The following is a 23,423-nucleotide window of genomic DNA, read 5'->3' on the forward strand; positions in this document are numbered from 1 at the left end:
TTATCTTAGATAATATACGAGACAAAATACTGAGAGAGAGCACATGAGCCACGTGAAATGCAAAGATCGCCAAAGTTTTAGTGCGGAATCTTCAAGGAACGAAGGGCGCTATATGATTGCAGGAGTATTATATCATTCCTGTATGGCATTTTCCACAACCGGCCACTGTTAGTTTCAACAATTGTACGCCAAATGGTTCTTATTAACTCTTCCTAAATAGCCAACTAGTCTTAGCCAAATTGGACACAAAAAGGATTTAAAATCTTTCTTTGAATTGTAAGTTGAGAGTTCCGATCTCGTGTCATATAGTTAAAAAAAAATTTAAAGAGTGTGTCAGAGCACCTCTTTAATTTAGATGGATTTGTCTTCTCTCTAACCTCTAATGTTGCTGATTGACCTAAAGTATTGTCTGGATTGCAGATTTTTAAGGAAAATTTTTATGTTTTTTTATAAATATATTTTTAAATCATATTTTTATTTCAAATATATATATATTTTTTAAAAAAATCCTGCAAATAATAACAATTCAAACAGGACTTGAGATCTTTTGGCTCGCAATCTTGTATCTCCAGTTTATGATTGGAAAAATAACTTGAATTCCCAAACTTTTTGAACCAATTGATAACAACTTTACAAGGACAATTAAAGGCACAAATCTTACTCAAAACCTGAAAATCAGCAGACATAATGACATTAATAAAGTAATCAACTAACTAATCACCCAACCATAAATGCACCAAAGCTCAAAACACATCCACCAATCCACCCAACAAACCTAAATTTGGTAACCCAATCCATTCTTCAAAACTCAAGTAATAAAACCCTCAACTCCAAACTCTCAAAAACATCAAAATCACTCACTAAATGCAACAATAATCTTCATATCATTTGTTGTTTTTCTCTTAAAATTGCTCCATCTCAAATCTTAAATCTCCCCCCCCCCCCCTCCCCCACACCCCCCACCAAAACAAAAAAAATAGGTCTTGTGTAGTACAGCCCTACCAAAACCATGCAGTACAAATCCCTAAACCGTGAATTCGTTCATCTCCAAGCCCTTTTTCGTCCATCCATAAAATTTCTCTCTCCTTTTACTTGAACTTACAAATTCGTTGTCTCTCCCAATTCGCCTCTCCCGTTCTCCCTCCACCCACAGTTTTTACATTCTCTCTCTCTACTGAAAAATTGTATCTGTATATATATATATATATACAGATATACAACTATTTAACATATATATATAATATAATATTCTCTTTTTTCCTTGCTTTTATTTTCTGGAATATATATGGCGCCGGGTACGAGGGACCTACAGCTAACGGCGGCGAGAGCAGCGTCGACGGAGGATGACGCCGGGGCCGGGGAGGAGGTGAGGCTGCTGGAAGAATATTTGGAGGAGGAAGTTATTAATTCCTCGAAAATACCGGCGAATTTGAGGAGAATTCAGGTGAGAGTTACGGGGATGACTTGTGCTGCTTGCTCCAATTCCGTTGAAGCTGCTCTTTCTGGACTGGACGGCGTTGCTAAAGCCTCTGTTGCCTTACTTCAGAATAAAGCTGACGTCGTCTTTGATCCTAGCTTGGTCAAGGTGAAGTCTTCATTCTTTCGTGACTTTTCTTTTGAGTGCTTTGAAAATTTTTTTCTGTTAATTTCAGTGAAATCGTGGTTGATTTGTTGAATTTTAGCTGGAATTAATAGGATACTTCATACTAGCTTGTTTGGATCTTTGAAGTAAAATTTTGAGACTTGGAACATGATAGAAGTTGCTCCTCCATTTTTTACTTCCTATAGAAATTTTAAACTTTCTGCTGATCTTCCCTTGCATCTTTTTTTTTCCCATTTTTGGAGTGTTAACTATGGTAGTTATTTTGAAGAAGTGTGCAAACAGAAATTTATTTTTCCTTTTAGTTTTTATTGATTGTAAATGACTGATTCGAAGTGTAGTAGGAAAAGTTAAGTCTGCAAATGAAAATGGAAAGGATAGAACGGATGAAGCTTTCACTATGTCTTAAAGGTTTTGGCTTTGCATTTCGGAAGAGGTTATCATGTAGTTCAAAAAGTGTCAATATGTTCATCATTAAACATAATGCCAAGTGATTAATCTACTTAAATGTGGAATTTTATCATGGAATCACCATTGGCAATATTAAACCCTTAGAATTGCAGTGAGATTTTTTTTTCTTGTACGATTCTCTAGCTTGGCTGCACTACCTGGAAGAATTGTTTGATTGGTGCTTATATAGCTTGGCTGCAATACGTGGAGCGATTGCATGATTGCTGGTTGAAACAACACCTTATTGCTGGTAATGATATTAATAGTTTGAACTGTCATTCTGCTTTTAGGATGTAAAAAGCATCAAAAGTGTAGTTAATTTAGCTATAGATGTTGTTTATCAATTTTGTATTGGTATGGAACTCTGTCTTTGTATCTAGGTGGAAGTATATTTACCATTGGCCAGATTTGTTGGTCTCAGTTCTTTGGATCCTTTACCATCCCCATATATTTTGCTTAGCTCGTTACTTGCCCTAATATTGGTTAATGTAAAACTGCTCAAGTAGCATTAAAATCATTGGAACCTGGGTTCTCATTTTCTTCCAGGATGAAGACATTAAAAATGCTGTAGAAGATGCTGGTTTTGAGGCTGAAATTATTCCTGAACCAAGTACTTCCCATGCAAAGCCAAATGGGACATTAACAGGGCAATTTACAATTGGAGGTATGACATGTGCAGCCTGTGTAAATTCTGTTGAGGGTATATTAAGAACACTTCCAGGGGTTAAAAGGGCAGTAGTTGCTTTGGCAACTTCTCTTGGAGAGGTGGAATATGATCCGACCATAGTCAGTAAGGATGATATAGTCAATGCTATTGAAGATGCTGGCTTTGAGGCTTCATTTGTACAGAGCTATGAGCAAGATAAAATCATACTTGGCGTTCTAGGTGTATCAAGTGAGCTGGATGTACAACAATTAGAAGAAATACTTTGTAATTTGAAGGGAGTGAGACAGTTCCATTTTGACCGGATATTGAAAGAAGTAGAGATCGTATTTGATCCTGAGGTCCTCGGTTCAAGATCATTGGTTGATGCAATTGAAGGAGAAAGCAGTGCGAAACTAAAGTTAGTTGTCAAGAACCCTTACACAAGAATGGCATCAAAAGATCTACAAGAATCATCAGATATGCTTAAGCTTTTTGCTGCTAGCTTCTTTCTCAGTGTGAGTTGGCTCCTTAACCTGTTTTTCACCTTTTAACATTGCTGGGAGTATGAAAATTAATGCTTGGGCTTTACAACAGTATATATTATAGTATGCTGAATCAGTTACTTATTGGTTCTTTAATCTTTAATTTTGTAATGTATTTTGAGTTTGAGGGATACTGGAATGGTGGTAATGTAAACTTGTGGGTTATGCTAAGGATCTGTTAAGCTAGAATAGTTTTGAAGAGAGTGTACTTCAATTATGTTTCATACAAGCATACACCTTTGACAGAAAATTATTTTTGTTGCTGAGATTCAGTTGCTATTTTGTTTGTAGGTAGAGTGGCTAATAGATTTTGTTATGTTACAGAACACTTAAATCACGCTACACCAATGATCTATTGTGCTCAAGAACTGGCTTTTTGAGTATAGACTATTGAAGTTAGAGACATTTTCCTCTTTTAGCAACTTCAGATTATTTTCTATGTAAGCTATCTATGTACTTTTAACATATCTTGAAACATGATGGAGGGTTTTCATCATTACAGAGAAAAGTGCAACTTTGTGGCTACTTCCATTGTGTGCTAAATAGTTTTTGTATGTTTTGCATGCACACCTTCGCTTCCAGCAGTCATTTGGTTAACTCTTTGTCAATTGTACCAGGTTCCTGTTATTTTCATGCGATTAGTTTGTCCTCATATTCCAATCTTGTATTCTCTACTACTTCGACGATGTGGCCCCTTCCAAATGGGTGATTGGCTGAAGTGGGCTTTGGTAACTATTGTTCAGTTTGTTATTGGTAAGCGCTTCTATGTTGCTGCTGGCAGAGCACTCCGAAATGGATCAACAAACATGGATGTCTTGGTTGCATTAGGAACTTCAGCTTCATACTTTTACTCTGTATATGCACTATTATACGGTGCAGTGACTGGGTTTTGGTCTCCCACTTACTTTGAAACAAGTGCCATGCTGATAACCTTCGTCCTTCTGGGCAAGTACTTAGAGACTGTCGCAAAGGGAAAGACCTCAGATGCTATCAAAAAGCTGGTGGAACTCGCACCAGCAACGGCTACATTGCTTCTTAAAGATAAAGGTACATTGTTGTAAATGCAATACGCAAACTTTGTAGGGGCGAATTTTTTGCTATATGCTTGAAATTGCATTTTTTTTTTAATAGACAAAAGATTGATGTAATAATTTCCACTAAGTGGGGAAGATGAACAGCTGATAAGTATATAATACTTTCTTTCTCAGAGGGAAAGATTGTAGGAGAAAGACAGATTGATGCTTTGCTTATACAGCCTGGTGATGTATTAAAAGTACTTCCTGGTGCAAAGGTTCCCGTTGATGGTGTGGTTGCATGGGGTTCAAGCCATGTCAACGAGAGTATGGTTACGGGTGAATCTGCTTCTGTTTTCAAAGAAGTGAATTCATCAGTCATTGGAGGTACAATAAACTTGCATGGTTTGCTTCACATACGGGCCATGAAAGTAGGATCTAACACTGTCTTGAGCCAGATTATATCTCTGGTTGAGACTGCACAGATGTCAAAAGCTCCCATTCAAAAATTTGCTGACTACGTAAGTATCATCCTTTCCATTCAATCTCGTTTTGCTTTATGTTTCCTGGCTTCTGGTTTCTGTGGGTTTAATTCTTTGAATGTGTTTGCCTTTGCACATCTGCCCTTATTTTTTGTATATTAATATTGATTTGAAATGCCCAACCAATATGTTCAGCTACTTAGGTTATCAAACTTTATTTGTTTCTTGTTCTGTTGTCACTTTTCGTGCAGTGAACCTGATTTATCCAGCTTTTTTAGCAGTTTTTCTTTCTACTTAATTTGGGTTGTAGAACCAGTCATGTTAAAAGAAAAGGAGAGAAAGAGATTCACTTACATCTCAGGAAGGATTATCTCTGGAGTGTAATTACTTATAAAAAAGAAAACAAGAAAAAAGGACAGTGCTGAAGTAATAGTGGGACACTAGAAAGCAGTAAAGGTGCAATTAGCTAACAATAAGCTGAATGTCAGAATGATTTCAGGGTTGAAGAAAATAAAGTTCTTTGACTTTGTACTAAATGCAAATCCCTTCTAATTTGGCAGTGCAATAGTCAGAAGAGATTATGTTGTCCATAGCAAGTGGTTTGTTCTACGGTTGGTAGAGTTTCTTTTAGACTTTTTGCAATGCTTGATAAACAGATATATCGGGCTAAGTAGTCAATCTTTAATCCATTTGATAGCCCAGTAGCCAGGGGAGGACTCTTAGGGTTCTCCCTGCTGCCAAGTTCAGGGTTCGAATCCTGGGTTTGGCAGTTGTGTCTGGGGAGGTGTGGGAGGTCAAAAAAAATCCATTTGATAAGCCACAGCAACAGATTTTCTTACGGTTTTCTAGATTTTCTTGCATGAATTAAAATACTTCTCTACAGTTATGGACTTGTTCAAGGTACTTTCTGCCACATTGAGGTTATCATTTATGGAAACTTACTCTGAAACCATTCACAAAGTAGAGGAAATTGGAACACATGGATTGCTTTCTGATAGATGCTAACGGTGGATACATGATTCACCTTGTATTTACAAGTAACACGACGGAAATTAGAGTGGCCCAGTTAATTGAATGTCCCAAAATCATGAAGCTTTCTGTACCATTTTCTATGCCTTTCTTTATTATGTTTTATACCTAATCCTGATCTTTCTTACTTTGGGTAATTTTGTGCCTTACAGATTGCTAGTGTTTTCGTCCCTACAGTTGTTTCTATGGCATTTGTGACATTATTATGTTGGTGAGTAATAATGTTACTATTTGGGGTGTTACTATGTCAGTTGTTGAAAATGCAGCTAATACCCTAGGAGATGTTGTATGTTTGAAGCACTAATTTCTTTTGTTTGATTGTAGGTACTTTGCTGGGGTTCTTGGCGCCTACCCTGAAGCATGGTTACCAGAAAATGGAAGTCACTTTGTTTTTGCGCTCATGTTTGCCATATCAGTTGTTGTAATAGCATGTCCATGCGCACTTGGCTTGGCGACTCCAACTGCTGTTATGGTTTCAACGGGTGTTGGAGCTTCTAACGGAGTGCTAATAAAAGGAGGTGATGCACTGGAGAGGGCACAGAAGATTAAGTATGTGATTTTTGATAAGACAGGCACCTTAACCCAAGGAAAAGCCACAGTTACTGATGCAAAAGTTTTCACGGGAATGGATCGTGGCCAATTTCTCACTTTGGTAGCTTCTGCAGAGGTAGCTATGTCTCTAGTGGCTATTTATCTGCTTATTTTTTGTGTTATGTCTTAATACTCTGAATGCTGGATAGCTTAAAAAAGTGAATTAGGTAAGTATTAGGGTAAGCAAAAAAAATTGCTCAGCTTGGATAACTTAATTTTATCACCAGAAGAATTTCCAGCTGTCTACTACCTCCTCTACCTTGCCTTCAGAGCATTGGATATTTTCCTGTGTGTTATTTCTGTGTGTGGGGTCTTGTGTCTGTATGTGTATGTGTGAAAGAGACAGAGATGGATGGATAGATAGATAGATATCAGAAAGGGGCTGTAGAATGGCTGTTTGTCATATTTTTGCTTCTGGACACAAATACATATTTTTTCTGTATGGTCATTGAGAATAGAGTGCAAAATTGCTAGCTGTTGCTGAACAGTGTCTCTGAAAGGGACTTCTTTGTGTTTTACTTTTGGCCTAGGCTAACAGCGAACACCCATTGGGCAAAGCAATTTTGGAGTATGCACGCCATTTCCATTTCTTTGATCAATCTTCTGGTGCTACAAAGGATGGCAAAAACTACAGCATCGAGACAAAGTACCCTGGCTGGCTTCTTGATGTTTCAGATTTTTCTGCAGTGCCTGGAAAAGGTGTAAAGTGCTTTACAGATGGAAAACAGGTTCTGGTGAGTTTCTTATTTCATTGATGAGGATTTTGTGTATCTAAAGAAAGAGATGTTAGGAAGTTGGTCAAGAGGAAATGAAATTTAATTTTTGTGACTTTTATCTGCTCACTGAAGATTTTGCTTAATCTGAATAGGTTGGTAACCGGAAGCTGTTGACTGAGAGTGGGGTTGTTATACCTAATCATGCAGAAAATTTTGTTGTGGAGTTGGAAGAAAGTGCAAAAACTGGCATCCTTGTTGCATATAATAATGTTCTTATTGGTGTCATTGGTATAGCGGATCCGTTAAAGAGGGAAGCTACTGTAGTCATTGAGGGCCTAAAGAAAATGGGCGTCTGTCCTGTTATGGTTACTGGTGATAATTGGAGAACTGCTCGAGCTGTTGCCAAGGAGGTTTGTCTTTTATTTAATCTCTCTAATGTACTTACACAGGTTGATGGGGGGACATTTGTAGCGATTACAAGGCAATAATAGTCCCCATTAGCAGTTATGCGGTTCTTGATTTTCTGCTTTTTCTTTTTTCTTAAAGGCCTGTAATCCTCGTCTTCTGAAGTTTAAAAACTCTGCTTTTTTCCTCCAAATGGGGACTATTATTGTCTTATCAGTTCATGGCATAAAAAATCTTGACTAAAGTTGCATTACTATGCTGGCATCAACTTGAGAGTGTATTACATGTAGACCATTTATTGAAGCTTTTTTTTTCCTTGGGGAAATTGGCATTTTTTTGCAGCAAATATTGGAGAAAATATATATAAAAACATCCCATGAATGAATTATTGGTCGATGGGATCCAATCTTGTCAACCCTCTTGCTCACTACTCAAATCACTCTTTTATGTATCAACAGTAAGGTGGAATGCTTCTTGTGTTGCATTGCAGGTTGGTATCCAGGATGTAAGGGCAGAGGTGATGCCCGCAGGTAAAGCTGATGTTATCCATTCATTCCAGAAAGGTGGAAGTGTAGTAGCAATGGTTGGTGATGGAATAAATGATTCGCCTGCATTAGCAGCCGCTGATGTTGGCATGGCCATTGGAGCAGGAACTGATATTGCAATAGAGGCTGCTGACTTCGTGTTGATGAGGAATAATTTAGAAGATGTCATCACAGCTATTGATCTCTCTAGAAAGACATTCTCACGCATTCGTTTGAATTATGTCTTCGCCATGGCTTACAATGTGGTTGCTATACCTGTTGCTGCTGGGGTTTTCTTTCCTTGGTTAAGAATCACGTTGCCACCCTGGTTAGCCGGTGCATGCATGGCTCTTTCATCAGTAAGTGTTGTATGTTCTTCTTTACTACTCAGGAGGTACAGAACGCCAAGACTTACTACCATACTGGAGATAACCATTGAGTAGAGATCAGACCATTGTTATCAAAGTGGAGATTGTTTCTACATTGGTTAAAAATGAAATTGCCGGCCCTGATTAGCTGGTGCATGAAAGGATCTTTGGTCGGTTAAAAAGTGTTGTATGTCCTTTGCTGCTGAGTTACAGAAGCCTGAGACTCGCAACCATACCGGAAATAGCCATTCCATGGATTGTTCCAATGGAGGCAAAATGAAGATAGAATTAGGTGCTAACTGCATAAGTTTCTAAAGTGAGTTCCCGATTGACTCGCGGAGGGTACGCTGCTCAGTTTTGTACATTCCTTCACCTTTTTTTTTTTTTTTTGTTTCTCCTCCTTTCACACAGTGTATTTTTGCTACACTGTAAATGTCGAGTGCTGTATCATGGCCTAAGGCTCTTTTCTTTTTTGTAAAACTGTGCATTAGTGCAAGAAATTTGAATCGAGTGTCTGTGTCTGTATCTGTATTCTGTTTATATGAGCATGTTAACGTATCTGTATCGGAGGAAGTGGCCCTGGATTTTGGCATCATGTACTTTACTTAGTTATTTGTGGTATGAATTTTACGTCCAAAATTGCTTGATCAACTTTAAATCAACTGAGAAAGACATATACAGATTAATCACATATTGGCTTTGTTTGAATTAGCTGTTTTTGCGGGTATTTTTTAAAAATATTGCTATAATTGTGTATATGAAAAATTTTTATTGTATATATTTTTTGGATTGTTTTTAGAGGTATTTTTAAAATATATTTTGAGACTTTTTATAATTTATAAATTTTTTTTGGATTTTTTTTAAAATTTTACATCACCCATCACCCATCGGCCATCACAACCCCCTCCCTCCTCCTTCCCCCTCTCTCCTTTCTCTTTCCTCCCCCTCCTACTCCTCCTCCCTCTTTCCTCTCCCTTCACCCCACTCCCTTTCTTTCCCTGAACCCCAAATCCTTTGCCCACTCGTGGGTGGTGGCTGCGACTCTAGTCGCAACCTTCTTGGTCGCTACCAAAAAGGTCACGACCAAAAGCCATGAGTCGCAGCTTTTGGCAGCAATCTTTTGGTCACGATCAAATTTGGTCATGACCAGGAAAGGTTGCGGTCAGTGAAGGGGAGGGGGAATTGGGGAGTGGGAAAAGGGAATGGAGGAAGAGGAAGGTGAGAGAGGAGGAAGAAAGGAGGAGGAGGAGAGAGGGAGGAAAGATGGGGGGAGAGAGAGAAGTGAGGAGGGAGGGTCGTAGGTGTGGCGGTGGTGGTGGTGGTTTTTTTTTTTTATTTTTTATATTGAGAGTTGTTTTTAATATATGAGTTAATGTTTCCAACATCTACTTTATACCGACGACTCATCATATTGCACCAACTCGTTAATAAAAATTGACAACCTGTTATAACTTGTAACCATTATCTGTTACCAAAGATTTTATTTCATGTTAATTACTATCACAAGGCAAAAGATTTGCCCCTTCCAAAGAGACCAAAAGTTTAAAGGACTTGAACACAAAAGAAATGGAGACTGTATGAGGTGATCAAATTGTTAGATCATCATGTGTATTTATCATCGTCTCTGCTTGTCTGCACAGTGAGGACTTCAATCTTCACAAGCCGATCGAAGGGCAATTTATTGACTGCTCTTTATTGGTATCCTTAAATTAGTAATAGCAGTAGAAAAGGCCAAAATGTTTAGGAAGAAGAGGACACTGAAGAATCAAGAAACGTGCTTTTGCAGGGTTGAAAAGGATCTTGTACATGATGGCGATTTTGTTGAACAACGACCGTAGCTTTGTCAGTATAGGGTCGTCGGTTGATTCTGCGTCAAAATTGGCAACTCTAAACACAAAAAAATGGGGAAAAACATGGAAATTGCAATGGGTTCTTAGCTTTCCCCGTAATCACTGATCAGCCCCTTCTACATCTCATCGTTTATGAAAAATTTCATCTTGGAGTGTTTATGGACAATTTGTTTTATTTGGCAAGTTCTTTCACGATAACTCACGGTGTCAAAACGTGAACACCAAACTATAAAGGTTGGAATTGCAATTTTCTGTAGTAAAATTTTTACGTTTATCGTCAGTATATTCTTTTAATTATTTTTTATTTCATATATATTAAATTATTATAATATAATTTTTTTTATAAAAATTTCTAAAAATAGCAACCAAAACGGTATATTTTTCTATATCAAATTAATGTACGGTACGTTTTTACCATCGTGAGATACGACTACTGGCAAAAATTTTTGGCCACCCCAAATATTTGATATTGAAGACCAGATACGATGGCCTGACATCTGCAAAGAAAATGCCGCATTGTGAAACGTGAACTAAAGCGATAATTGCTGTAGTTGGGAGGAGGATGACTAACATAAATCCGTGGCCATCACTTCATAGCTACAAATGAATTCGGTTTTCCCACCTACCATCTTTTACTCAGAATTTGACCGATAAAGGAAAGAAAATTTTGGGCCTTGGCATTATTCTGCTGTTGAAGAAGGCTATTACAAAAGTCTATGCGCTTTTACAGTTAGACTGCTAAACTTTTATTAAGGGTCACAGCACTAATGTTCACTAAAATTTCGTTCAGCTTCTGAATAGCCAACCACCAGCTCTTGGGCTGGTGGCCACCACCAAGCCCTTAAAGCTTTGGTGGGGTGGGAGGCAAGGGTTCAAACCTTGCCTTCCACTAAAAATTGCCACTCTTGTGGCTTTGCTTCAAATCCAGACGGGTGTGTACTGTGTAGTGCACTCGTCTGGTCCGGTGGTGATTCTGTTCCCATCGATTCCCATAGACTCAGTTGAGCCTCCCCGTAAATAGAGTAGGAGTAGAGATGACAATCGAAAAAAAAAAAAAAAACTTCTGAATAGCCATTTATGCCCTTAACAAATAGTAATTGGAAAAGGGTCACATACTTTCCACAAGTACGATAGATGGACCAATTCAAGGAGGAAGCTATCCAGGAAACCATCATTTATCTCAGGTTCCAGAGCCACCTTTCCATAAGATAGAAAGTAACTATGACCAACTTAGAAGTCCTACTTTTGCAATCTTACTTATTAGCATAAACCATAAACTACTCCTATGGGTAAAGCTTACTAGTACATATCTGTCTGCATTAAGCAGGTTTAGTTTTGAACGTAGGACCCGTTTTGGCAAATAAGTTTTTTGGGTGTTTGTCTAAAATTTTACTGTAATTTATTGTAGAAGTTGTAGAAAAAATTTTTGAAATATGTAAATTTTTTGATATTTTGAAGTGTATAGTTTAAAAATTTTGAAAACTTTTTTGAAATTACAAGTTGTTAAAAAAATTTGTAACAGACAAATTTGATCAAAAGCTTGTTTGTCAAACAGGCTCGTAGACTTTACTCACAATCAACAGTTAAAATTAATTACTCCATAATACAACAGATTTTTGTCCTTTGTGCACGAGCCCTCTTTTCTTCTAGCTTTAAGCAAATCATTTGTTAATGTGGCACCGGAACCAATAGGGTTACTGTGGAGACTAAAATACTGAACTAGATTCCTTCATTTACAAGGTTCAAAGTATTTTGTACGAGCCAAGAGTTTCCACACTCAGGTACCATAGACTAGTAGTCTGCTGGACTCAGTTAAATTGCTTGACGTGATTTGTGGTGGAAACATGTATATGTATTGACTGTAGCCTAGAGAAGCCAGGGAAGACTGCCATCGATTTTGATGGCTAGCAAGAATGAGAATCAGATTGAAGCTTGATTTTGATGGCTAACAAACAAGATATATATTCTTTCCTGCCCTGTTAAAATTAAAAAGCGACCCATAGAAACCCTTTGGGACGGTGACGATATTTTTACGGTTTCTTATGTCAAAAGAAAACAAAACGCTTGACATAATCAGATAGGAAGATATTGCAGAAAACTCTCCGGTCAATAAAATAGATTGAGTAGCAAGACAGGCTTGGCGAAATTGGTCATTTTCCTTGTTAATGAGACAAGGTTCCAACATACATGTGTGTGAAAAAGGATGTTGCATTTGCTGGGATTTGATGACTTGACATTTTACAAAGTGATGTCTAGCTGCTGCACGGCAGTTGACTTGGGGTCCTCTGCGCCTATCACCCACACAAACAAAGCGTGTGCATTAGCAGACTAATTCAACCTTTTTTTACAGTAAGTTAAACGATTAAGTATTTCATGTAAAGAGTTTTTTTTTATGCTAATAGATTTAGATCATGCCACGCCGCCATGTGTATATTTGAAAGTTAAACCTCAACGGGTTTAGTATAGTTAAATGACATAGTTATAAGTTGATGATGAGTGGTAAAACTCGGGAGGCTCGCAGTCAAAGTATTGGGGCTATGTGGAAATAAATAGTAGAGCGAAAGAATGCCAAACTTGACCTGGTCATGCACTATAAACAATGGTGATCTATTAGTGTTTGTAAAGATTGGTGGTCTCGAAAAAGGAAAAACTCTTAATGAAATGGAATAAGATAGATCAAGCGTGCATGGGAGAACCAAAAAGGACATAATTTGGCACCATATAGCCCGCCGAATCAATTTTCATTTTGTAAGAAAGCAGAATTGGCAAAAGAAAGAATTTATACAAAAGAAAGATCATTGGCAAGTTTGTCAGTCACAGTTACCTCTAGCATTTACCAAAACCACACTACTGAGTCTTCTTACTTGTTAATGGGGATTGGGATTAAGTAAAGCAGTATATACTAATTACATATGCGCAAAAAGCCATCAGAGAGAGGAAGTGAAGCTGGTTGAGGGTCTGTGCAGCCAAATAATTCATCAGTTTGGTGTGGCTTCATGGTTGAGCAAGTGGAGAATGTCTATGCAGAATAAATGCACAGAAAAGGGCAAAAAGCCACCAGAGAGATAAGATGTTGATTATTATTGTCCTCTCCTTGTGGATTCTTACTTGGAAACTTCTCCATGTGGTTGCTATGTGCACTAAAATAAAGGCATCATACTCTTTAGTGTTGAAACTCCCGTTTTGATGCACAAATTAAATACATTGAAAATCTGGTTCTCCTGGTAAAATTTTCTACTAGGGTATACCCTCTATTTCCTAGAGTATTTGTGTGTGATAAATTATTTTTTATCTTAACTGAGGGTAGAATAGCTGGTGCCGGTGAACACAAGTTATAATGGAATAACTGGTTCCTAATGATACAAGAACAAGTCTCCATAGAAAATTCTGCCATGTGAACTTGTTTTTCTTTTCCTATTGACCTATCCTTCACCCAAGAAACCACATTAGTGGCAAATTACACCCCTATTTACGTCCTACTAGATATTGTTAAAAGAACACAAAATAGATATACTTGTGTAGATGGAATAAAAGTTAGCAGCATAAACATGACTCCAAAACAAGAAAAAACTAAAATAATTCTTAGTGTCATGTAAATAGACAACATTATTGTTTAGTAAAAGATCTCTTGACGGTGTTACTTGTGTACTTCATTGATGAATAGGCTAAGGGCGTGAAAGACGCAAAGATCACAAAACGTCACTATTGATCCGCTTTTATCTTAAGATGCAAATGTGGTTCCGCTAAGCACGCTTTGTCCTCGTCAATAGTCGTCATGGAAGATGCCATTTCCTGGAAGCAGCAGCACGACCTTAGCCATTGGCGGGTCTATCAGTCTCAATCAAGCAGATGGTCAATAGTGGACGTGTCCATTCTTTTCGTTTGAAAGTTATCATCAACCAAATCAAACTTCTGACTCTTGACCCAAAGTTCCTTTGTATTTAAAGGATTGAAGCTCATGAGGTAGGTTTCCAGCTCAATCAATCTATTGATCAAGCTCATTTACACTGACAGAAACATATAGAATAGAGCCCACAAGAAAATTTGTATAAGAACAAGAAACATGAGCCAAGCACTAGTTCCAAACTCTATTGAGTGGCTAGAAAGCTACTACCAACAAGAAGCAGTTGATGACTGCGAAGTTCCCTTTGGAGGGATTTCTGATTCCATTTCGGATCACAGCACGAGTTTTGGTGAGGATTTCTTCCCTGGCTCTGATACCATGTTGACTACATCTTCAGTTACTGAAGATAGCATTTTTGGCCGTGATAACTCACGGACAACAAATGCTACTATCCCTGTATTCACACCTGAAAACTCAAGTCTAGTGTGTAACGATTTGAGCCCAAAAGCTACTATAGCGAAGCAGGTGAAGAGGCGGTCAAGAGCTTCCAGGCGGACCCCAACAACTCTCCTGAACGCTAGCATCAAGAATTTCCGGACTCTTGTGCAGCAGTACACCGGTTGCCACAGCGGAGCTTCTGCAGTAAAGAGTGGAAAAGGGCCAATTACCTTGAGCTTTGGAGGCTCCTCATCATGCCAGCAGAACGATTTTCCTGCAACATCACTTGTGACTTCTTTCGGCCATGGTGGATACTATCATACTGATGAGCAGGCTCAGTTTCAAGAGAATCAACTGCACTACCATCAGCAGCATCTAGGTAATCTTGGGTGGCGATGATAGGCATGTAGCTAGGCCCATGGAGTTCATGACCTTGCCTGTTTATTACAGTATTATCTCTTCCAATTTGTAATATTAGCTGCTATTCCTAGCTAGTTCATGACTGATGTATTTTGTTATTCTTGCTTCACCTTTCTAGCTTCTTGTAGTAGTAGTAGTGTAGTACAAATTTCTCCTGTTGATGATAATATAGTTGAATGTGGGCTCAACATACACAGCCTGAAGGATTAGGTTGGTGTTTGGTGAATATTCAGAATAAGAGATTCGTATTGTTGTATTTGTAAGGATATAACTAAGGCTTTTGGCTTTAATTGAATTGTCACATTTTTTGGGCATATCTGTGAAATTTTGTTCATCATAAACAACATAAAAGTCCCAAGTACAGGATAAGCCTCAGTGTTACAACGATTCAATAGTCATGTACTTAATTTTGCTTTTAGCAGAACTTCTGCATGTGTAATTCGGTTTTCAGTCTGGAATCTGAAAGAAACCAAATCGACCAGATTGTTCTTGTTGTGGTCTTATGGGTAAACAACGGAAATTAAGCCAAGAGAATCCAAATCCTGAGCAAAATAGTGTAAATAATTATCAACCAAGGGGACAATGAAACAAGGCTGAGGATACTTTGTAATTGCTAAGCATAGATCACGATTTCAAATCATCATAAAGTTAGATGAAAAACTATTATTGATCTCCTTTACGAAAAAAAAAAAAAAGACAACCTGATTGGAGAAGCTGAAGGTAAACGAAGAACTGGATTAAAAGAACTAAAATAGAATGTATTTAAGAAATTTCCATCATGAAGTAATATTCCGTATTCATACTGGTCGCTTTGGTAAGTAGATGGGGGACGATTATTTCTTTGCCGCTACATCATATATAGTCTTTGATTCATCAAAACTGCTGGAACATACATCTAGTCAACGTCAAAATTTGCAACTCAAGACAATAATATGTTCTTTTGATCAGATTAGATTGAACAAGAAAAGTTTTTTTGTGTATCTATTGAAGCAAGATAATAGTTTCCATCAGATACAAGCTATGAGGCCTCAGGCCAAATTTGTCCAAGGCAAAGAACTTGAAATGTACGTTGCAGCCTTACCTCAATATTATATTCACTTATTGTTCCTATGACTGCAAATGTTAATTGTGAATTAAGTGATGTTGTCAATCTTTTAGGACAGTGTGACTTAGTCTTGTTTTATGAGGCACAGCTTGAAATCAATATAATGGAATTACTTTTATTTCAATGTGAATTTTGGGTTTTTCATCTGGCCATGTTCTTGCCTTTTTTGTCAAAATAAAAGAAAGAAAAAAGAATAAGAAGAACTAATTATTGCAGTTTAGAAGGTGAGTTTTTTGGGTGTTTGTCTAAAACTTTACTGTAACTTACTGTAGAAGTTTTTAGTCAAATTTTGGAAGTGTGTTTTTTTTTTTTTTTGAATATTTTGAAGTGTATGGTTTAAAAACTTTGAAAAGTTTGTTTTTAAGACAAATTTAGCAAAAAACTTGGCTTCCAAACAAGGCCTAAGTTTCAGCCTCATTATTGCAGTTTCAAATTAATGCATTTTCATTGTCCTTGTAATAAGAACTAAGGTTCTATTTAGATTGCATTTTTTAGGAGTTTTCATAGAAGGAAATAAGGAGTAATGTGATGTATATGAGATAAAAAAGATAATTAGAATACGTGTATCGAGCATATTTACAAAAAATTTCCTAAAAACTCTGAATCCCTGCTAAAACCACTCAATTATGTATGGAATATAGCGGTGAAATTGGGGTGAAAGGAATCCAATGCAATTTTAAAAAAAAAACAGCAAATACTATTCCTATAACACCACTTCAAAATTTATACTTCTAATGGATGTCTTTGCAGATTGAATATTTGAAAGATACTTCTTTTCAAGAAGATTAACCAATAAGGAAAATTCCAAATTTTGTCCCTAGAGTTTAGGTCGTGGACCAAAATGCTCCCTTTCTTTTTTTTCCTAAAACAAATTTAGTCTGTCATATTGCAGAATTAAGCCAAATTGGTCCTTTATGATTTGAAGAAAAACTAATCTAGTCCTTAATAGTCACAATTTTGCTCAAATAGATACTATTCAGTTAACTAAGAAAGCTAAAAGAGTACCTAATAAATTTAGGTCACAATGGATGAAACAACTCTTATTTGTTAGTTAAAAAGTACTACCAAACGGATTATTTATTAGTTTCAACTAATAGCAACAAAAAAAAAAAAGTAATCCATGTTTTTGATATTTCTTTATTATCTTCTTTTTGCTTTTTTTTTTTAGTATTAGCTATTCTAAGCCGTATTAGTTCTATAACCTCATAGATTTTCCTTTCTTGCCTAAACTAGTTAACTTGAAATATGCAATTCGAATAGTATTATCGTCCTTTTTTAATTGGTGAAGAAGTCCATGGTTGAGTACTTAATCAAAATCACAGGAATTTTCTTTCTTTCTTTTTTTTCTGGAAGCAATAGGAAGCTGTATTACTAAATTTGTAACTTTACAATTGTTGAACAAAGGTTCATATTGAGCTATACAAAAGTGTCAAAAACACTGAGGATTCCACCATTTCTCATCTTGGATGATGTTTAGAGCATGATTGCTAATCATACTACTACTATTTCTATTTTCATTAGTTGACAGACCAAATGAGCATTTCAAAAACAACTTAGACTATGGATGTCATCCATCTGTGGAACATGTTGGATCCTTAATCCAACATTGGACTTATATGTGAATAATTATGTATTGCAAACTGTCAATTAAGGTTAAACCCAATTAAAGTGATCAAATATAGTTTGGGTTTAATGTATCTAATAGGATGTGGGCCCTTTAATGTGTAGAAACTTATGGGCTCCTATTTCAATGATGGGCTGAAATAGGGCTCCAAAAGGTAACAGGAATGTTACCTATAAATAGAGTTATGGTCCCCAGGTCACAGGTATCGTTTTAGTTGTCGTATTTTCTAATACCACAAAACACCTTTTCCCTGATATCCCATCGTCAGGAAAGATACCAGAGAGAAACTAAAGGCCTCTCTCTAAGGATCGGTGAATACCTGTTGACCTGGAAGGCCACCCCAAATATCTAGAGATTCAAGTATCAAGTTTATTAATATGGATTCAGGTACGCTTCCGCTATTTTACAGTTAATTATTTCTTAATAGTCGCCATATCGATTTTGGGTTTAATAGGTGATGGCTTTCACCAAAGGTTAATATAAATTACCACCCTAACAAGTGGTATCAGAGCCCATATGATTGATTATTGGGAAATAATTTAGATTTAGTAATTTGTGTATACAGATATATTTTATGTCGTGCGAATTTGGATTTTTGGTTATACGGTTATCTCTTAAATGTAGTGGCCGATTGTTCATATTTAGAAGTTGCGTGAATTCGGTAGAAACGAATTGTATGGAAACTCGTTCATGTTGTGTGAATTGGCTTGTCTTGAATATTGTTAGTTTTGTCTCTAGTGCTTTGGTCATAGTTATTCCATGCTTCTGGTTTTTTTTTATTCACAGAAACCTTGGTCAAACACTATTCTGCTCATGATTGTTGGAATATGGATTCAGGAGCTAATTCACGGACAGTATTACATATTATTTTGGTTACATGAATTCTGTGATCCCACTTTGGTTTTTGTTTTGGTTTCTCACATGGCAGACATGGGGTTCTCTATTTTTAAGGATCCAAATTGATAACAGAGAATGCATGAATCAATTCTGTGGAACTCTTCATCCGATTGCATGCTTGTGATGATGTAAGCTATTTTGTTTTCTGGCCACGGGAAGTCCCTTGTCCTTTCCTCCACCATTATGGACAAGTTAATTTTGTCTTAACAATTTCACAATTCATGGTCTTGTTTGCTTCCGCGGCTTGAATAAGGTGCTTCGTACTTTGACTTTCGATGGTAGCAAGGTCATTGCTTTCATGGTCCCAGTGTCATTCACATGTATTGAATCAAGTATGAAATTCATGTACTGGCCTTCCATTATTTCTTTATGAGATTTTAAGTTGGTCGATTGTCTAATTGCCTAATTAATTGTTTATATCGCTGGAATTCAATTATGGGTATGCCTTTGGTTATAAAATTAGGACAATTAACTTGAATTTTTGACTTATTTTTCTTATTTAAGAGCCAATACATATATTTTTTATGTTAAGGATATTAGGGTTTCTTTAATTTAAATGAGCCCTAATAAAGTTAAATAGGACATTTAAGCCCTATAAAATTCATGTGTGGCCCATTAAATATGTAGTTTTTTTTTTATAAAGTACTTATGGATTTCAAGAAAATTTTTGGGCTTAAATGTTAATTTTGGGTCAAATTATGGATATGGACCTTTGGTCCAATAAGTCATGATTTAATTTGATTGATTTGACCATGTTTGATCACGTTTTGACCAAAGTTGACCAAAGTTGACTTTGATTAAAATTTTTGTTTAATTTAGATAATTTTAAATTCGAATATTGGTATGATTATATATATTTTGGAATAAATTAATTGAAATAATATGCCACCAAAGTGACCTCTATTATGGAAATTAATTTATTTTAAAATATAATTAGTTGGGCACTAGTAATTTTATGAATATTGATCGGCCCAAAGGAAGGTCAATATTTAATGAAATTACATGTGCACTTGTGGTAATAAATACGTGATAATTATTTGGATTTTACATGTGATTTATAAATTGGCCCAAAGGAAAATTTATTTTCGACATGTTATTATTATCAGTATTTATTACTGCACCAAGATATCACTCAGAAGTTAATATTTTTGTCCAAAGACGAAATATTAATGGAATATCGGTATCTTGAGATGGGACTACCATTATTTAAATTTATTATTGTTTTGATTTATGTGAGCTTGTTTTAATTATGTTATGTTTTCTGTTCAGTTGCGAATGATCTTACAAATATTACTTCCAACATCAATAATATTCCTATGCTGAATGGCACAAACTTCAAGTCCTGGAAAGAAAATCTCTTGATAGTACTTGGAGTAATGGATCTCGACCTTGCGTTAAGGAATGATTCTCCCCCACCTCTTACAGATCAGAGTACCTCTGATGAAAAGAGAAATAATGAGAGGTGGGAGAGATCAAATCGCTTGTGTCTGATGATCATTAAAAAGGCCGTTCCAGAAGCATTCAGGGGAACAATGTCAGAAACGACTGTAACCGCTAAAGAGTTCCTTCAGGACATTGAAAAAAGGTTTGTCAAGAACGAAAAGGCTGAAGTTAGTACGCTCTTGACACGCCTAGTTTCAATGAAATATAGTGGTAAAGGCAACATCAGAGAGTATATCATGGAGATGTCTCATCTTGCTTCGAAATTAAATGCACTTAAGTTGAAACTCTCTGAAGAGTTACTAGTGCATTTGATTTTAATATCTCTTCCTACACAGTTTAGCCAGTTTAAGGTGAGTTACAACTGTCAAAAGGAGACTTGGTCTCTAAATGAACTCATCTCACACTGTGTAGAGGAAGAGGAAAGGTTGAAGCAAGAGCAGACAGAAAGTGCCCATCTGGTGTCAACCACTAATAATAAAAGTAAGGGACTTAAAAGAAAGAAGGAAAAAGGAGCTGCAGGTACAGCGCCACAAAAGAAACAACAAAAGAAATCAAATGATCAGGGAAAGAATAGTTGTTTCTTCTGTGGGGCTGAAGGGCATCAAAAGAAGCATTGCACCAACTATCACGCTTGGCGTGCTAAGAAAGGTATGCTTCTTAATTTGGTTTGTTCTGAGGTTAATTTAACTTCGGTACCTAGACACACATGGTGGTTAGATTCCGGTGCAACAACTCACATCAGTGTGTCTATGCAGGGTTGCCTGAATTGCCGAAAGCCTAATGATAGTGAAAGATATATCTACGTGGGCGATGGCAAAACAGTTCAAGTTGAGGCAATTGGAGTTTTTAGATTATTGTTAAAGACCGGATTTTATTTGGATCTCAATGAGACATTTGTTGTACCGTCTTTTAGACGGAATTTAATTTCTATTTCTGCTTTGGACAAATTTGGTTATTTTTGTTCATTTGGAAATGGAAAATTTGAATTGTTTCATGATTCAAAATTGGTTGGTTCTGGTTCTTTAATGCATTACGATAATCTATATTTAATTGATACGATTGCCTCATTTAATGAATCTCTGCATTTGAGTACTAGAGGAGTTAAAAGAAAATTAGCCAATGAGAATTCAGCTGCATTATGGCACAAGAGATTGGGACATATCTCCAAACGGAGAATGGAAAGGCTTGTGTCAAATGAAATTCTCGACCCCTTGAATTTTACAGATTTTAATGATTGTATTAACTGTATAAAGGGGAAACAAACCAATCAAAGGAGATTTGAAGCCAATAGGTCTTCAGACGTCTTAGAACTTATACATACGGATATTTGTGGGCCATTTTCTACATCTGCTTGGAATGGTCAACAATATTTTATAACGTTCATAGACGATTTTTCAAGATATGGCTACATATATCTCATTTCTGAGAAGTCACAGTCACTGGACGTGTTCAAAAATTTTAAGGCTGAAGTTGAGAATCAACTCAACAAAAGAATCAAAAGCGTCAGATCTGACCGTGGTGGTGAGTACTATGGTAGATATGACGGTTCAGGTGAACAACGTCCAGGACCATTTGCTAAATACCTAGAGGAATGCGGTATCGTCCCACAGTACACTATGTCCGGGTTCACCCACTATGAATGGTGTAGCTGAAAGACGAAATAGAACGCTTAAAGATATGGTAAGGAGTATGATATGTCATTCTACCTTACCAGAGTCACTCTGGGGTGAAGCACTTAAGACTGCAGCATATATCCTTAATAGAGTTCCAACTAAAGCAACTATCAAAACCCCTTATGAGCTTTGGACAGGGAAAAAGCCCAGTTTAAAGCATATGCATGTTTGGGGGTGTCCAGCTGAGGCAAGGCCTTACAGGCCTAATGAAAAGAAACTGGACTCAAGAACGATTAGTTGTTATTTTATTGGATACTCTGAAAGATCCAGAGGTTACAAGTTTTATGATCCCACAGCCAAATCAATTTTTGAGACAGGAAATGCTCGGTTCTTTGAGGATGTCGAGTTTGGGGGAGAAAATACAGTAAGGGACATTGTCTTTAAAGAGAAATATATTAATATTCCCACAGGTGTCATTGATCTTGTTTTGGATCCTATTCCTGAACAAGATCATGACATAACAAATCAAGACAATGTCGAAGAACAAACTGTTATAGAAGAACAAACTCTTCCTCTCCAAGAACCAGTGCCATTAAGAAGATCCACTAGAGAAAGGAGAAGTGCAGTGCCAGATGATTACATTATTTTTCTCCAAGAACATGAGGATGACATTGGATTGATGGAAGATGATCCAATCAACTTCCGTCAAGCCATGGAAAGTTCAAATTCTCAAAAGTGGATCGATGCCATGAATGAGGAGATTAAATCCATGAAGGACAATGATGTTTGGGATCTTGTCCCATTGCCAGAAGGTGCGAAACCCATTGGTTGTAAATGGATATTTAAAATCAAAAGGGATTCGAAAGGCAATGTGGAAAGATACAAAGCTCGTCTTGTCGCTAAGGGATTTACACAAAAAGAAGGTATCGACTATAAAGAAACCTTCTCTCCAGTCTCTTCAAAGGACTCTTTTAGAATTATCATGGCACTAACGGCGCATTTCGATCTTGAGTTACATCAGATGGATGTAAAGACAGCGTTTCTCAATGGTAACATTGATGAGACGATTTATATGGTGCAACCAGAAAACTTTGTGTCAGGAGATCCAAAGAATATGGTTTGCAAACTTAAAAAATCCATCTATGGGCTCAAACAAGCGTCTCGACAATGGTATTTCAAATTTCATCAAGTGATCATCTCATTTGGTTTTGAGATGAATTTAGTAGATGATTGCATATACCATAAGTTCTGTGGGAGCAAATATATTTTTCTGGTATTGTATGTTGATGACATTTTGCTTGCCAGCAACGATATGGGTCTATTGCATGAAATCAAGAAATTTCTGACTAAGAATTTTGAGATGAAAGATCTTGGTGATGCATCTTTTGTGTTAGGTATACAAATACACCGAAATCGATCTCAGGATATTTTAGGACTATCACAAAAGGGTTATATCGAAAAGGTTCTCAAAAGATATGGCATGCAAAATTGTAAATCAGGTGACACTCCCGTGGCTAAAGGAGACAAATTTAATCTTGAACAGTGTTCCAAGAATATTTTTGAGGAAAAAGAGATGCAAAAGATTCCTTATGCATCAGCAGTAGGGAGTCTAATGTATGCTCAAGTATGTACGCGTCCGGATATTGCGTACATTACTGGAATGTTGGGTAGGTATTTGAGTAATCCTGGATTAGATCATTGGAAAGCAATCAAACGGATCTTACGATATCTACAGAAAACAAAGGACTACATGCTCACGTATCGGAAGTCAGATGAGCTAGAGATCATTGGGTATACAGATTCCGATTATACTGGATGCAAAG

General features: G+C 36.8%; 1 protein-coding gene across 1 annotated transcript; it reads left to right on the forward strand.

The window, feature by feature from the left end:
- The first annotated feature begins 1,190 nt into the window (after window positions 1-1,190).
- LOC113783128 (copper-transporting ATPase RAN1) lies at window positions 1,191-8,961 on the forward strand. Its single transcript, XM_027329179.1, has 9 exons — window positions 1,191-1,585; window positions 2,597-3,211; window positions 3,856-4,285; window positions 4,447-4,772; window positions 5,915-5,973; window positions 6,087-6,429; window positions 6,884-7,087; window positions 7,222-7,479; window positions 7,965-8,961. The coding sequence occupies exons 1-9, from the start codon at window positions 1,286-1,288 to the stop codon at window positions 8,439-8,441; spliced, it is 3,012 nt and encodes a 1,003-aa protein (XP_027184980.1). The 5' UTR covers window positions 1,191-1,285; the 3' UTR covers window positions 8,442-8,961.
- Window positions 8,962-23,423: the final 14,462 nt, after the last annotated feature.

Source organism: Coffea eugenioides, chromosome 9 (assembly GCF_003713205.1).
Source record: "Coffea eugenioides isolate CCC68of chromosome 9, Ceug_1.0, whole genome shotgun sequence".
Lineage (NCBI taxonomy): Eukaryota > Viridiplantae > Streptophyta > Magnoliopsida > Gentianales > Rubiaceae > Coffea > Coffea eugenioides.

What these genes read in the sequence shown, in the direction of transcription:
- LOC113783128 (XM_027329179.1), top strand. Translation starts at nt 1,286, where the DNA reads ATGGCGCCGGGTACGAGGGACCTACAGCTAACGGCGGCGAGAGCAGCG. An exon ending in TTGATCCTAGCTTGGTCAAG is followed by an intron (nt 1,586 to 2,596) that starts GTGAAGTCTTCA and finishes ATTTTCTTCCAG; the next exon opens with GATGAAGACATTAAAAATGC. An exon ending in TTTGTGACATTATTATGTTG is followed by an intron (nt 5,974 to 6,086) that starts GTGAGTAATAAT and finishes GTTTGATTGTAG; the next exon opens with GTACTTTGCTGGGGTTCTTG.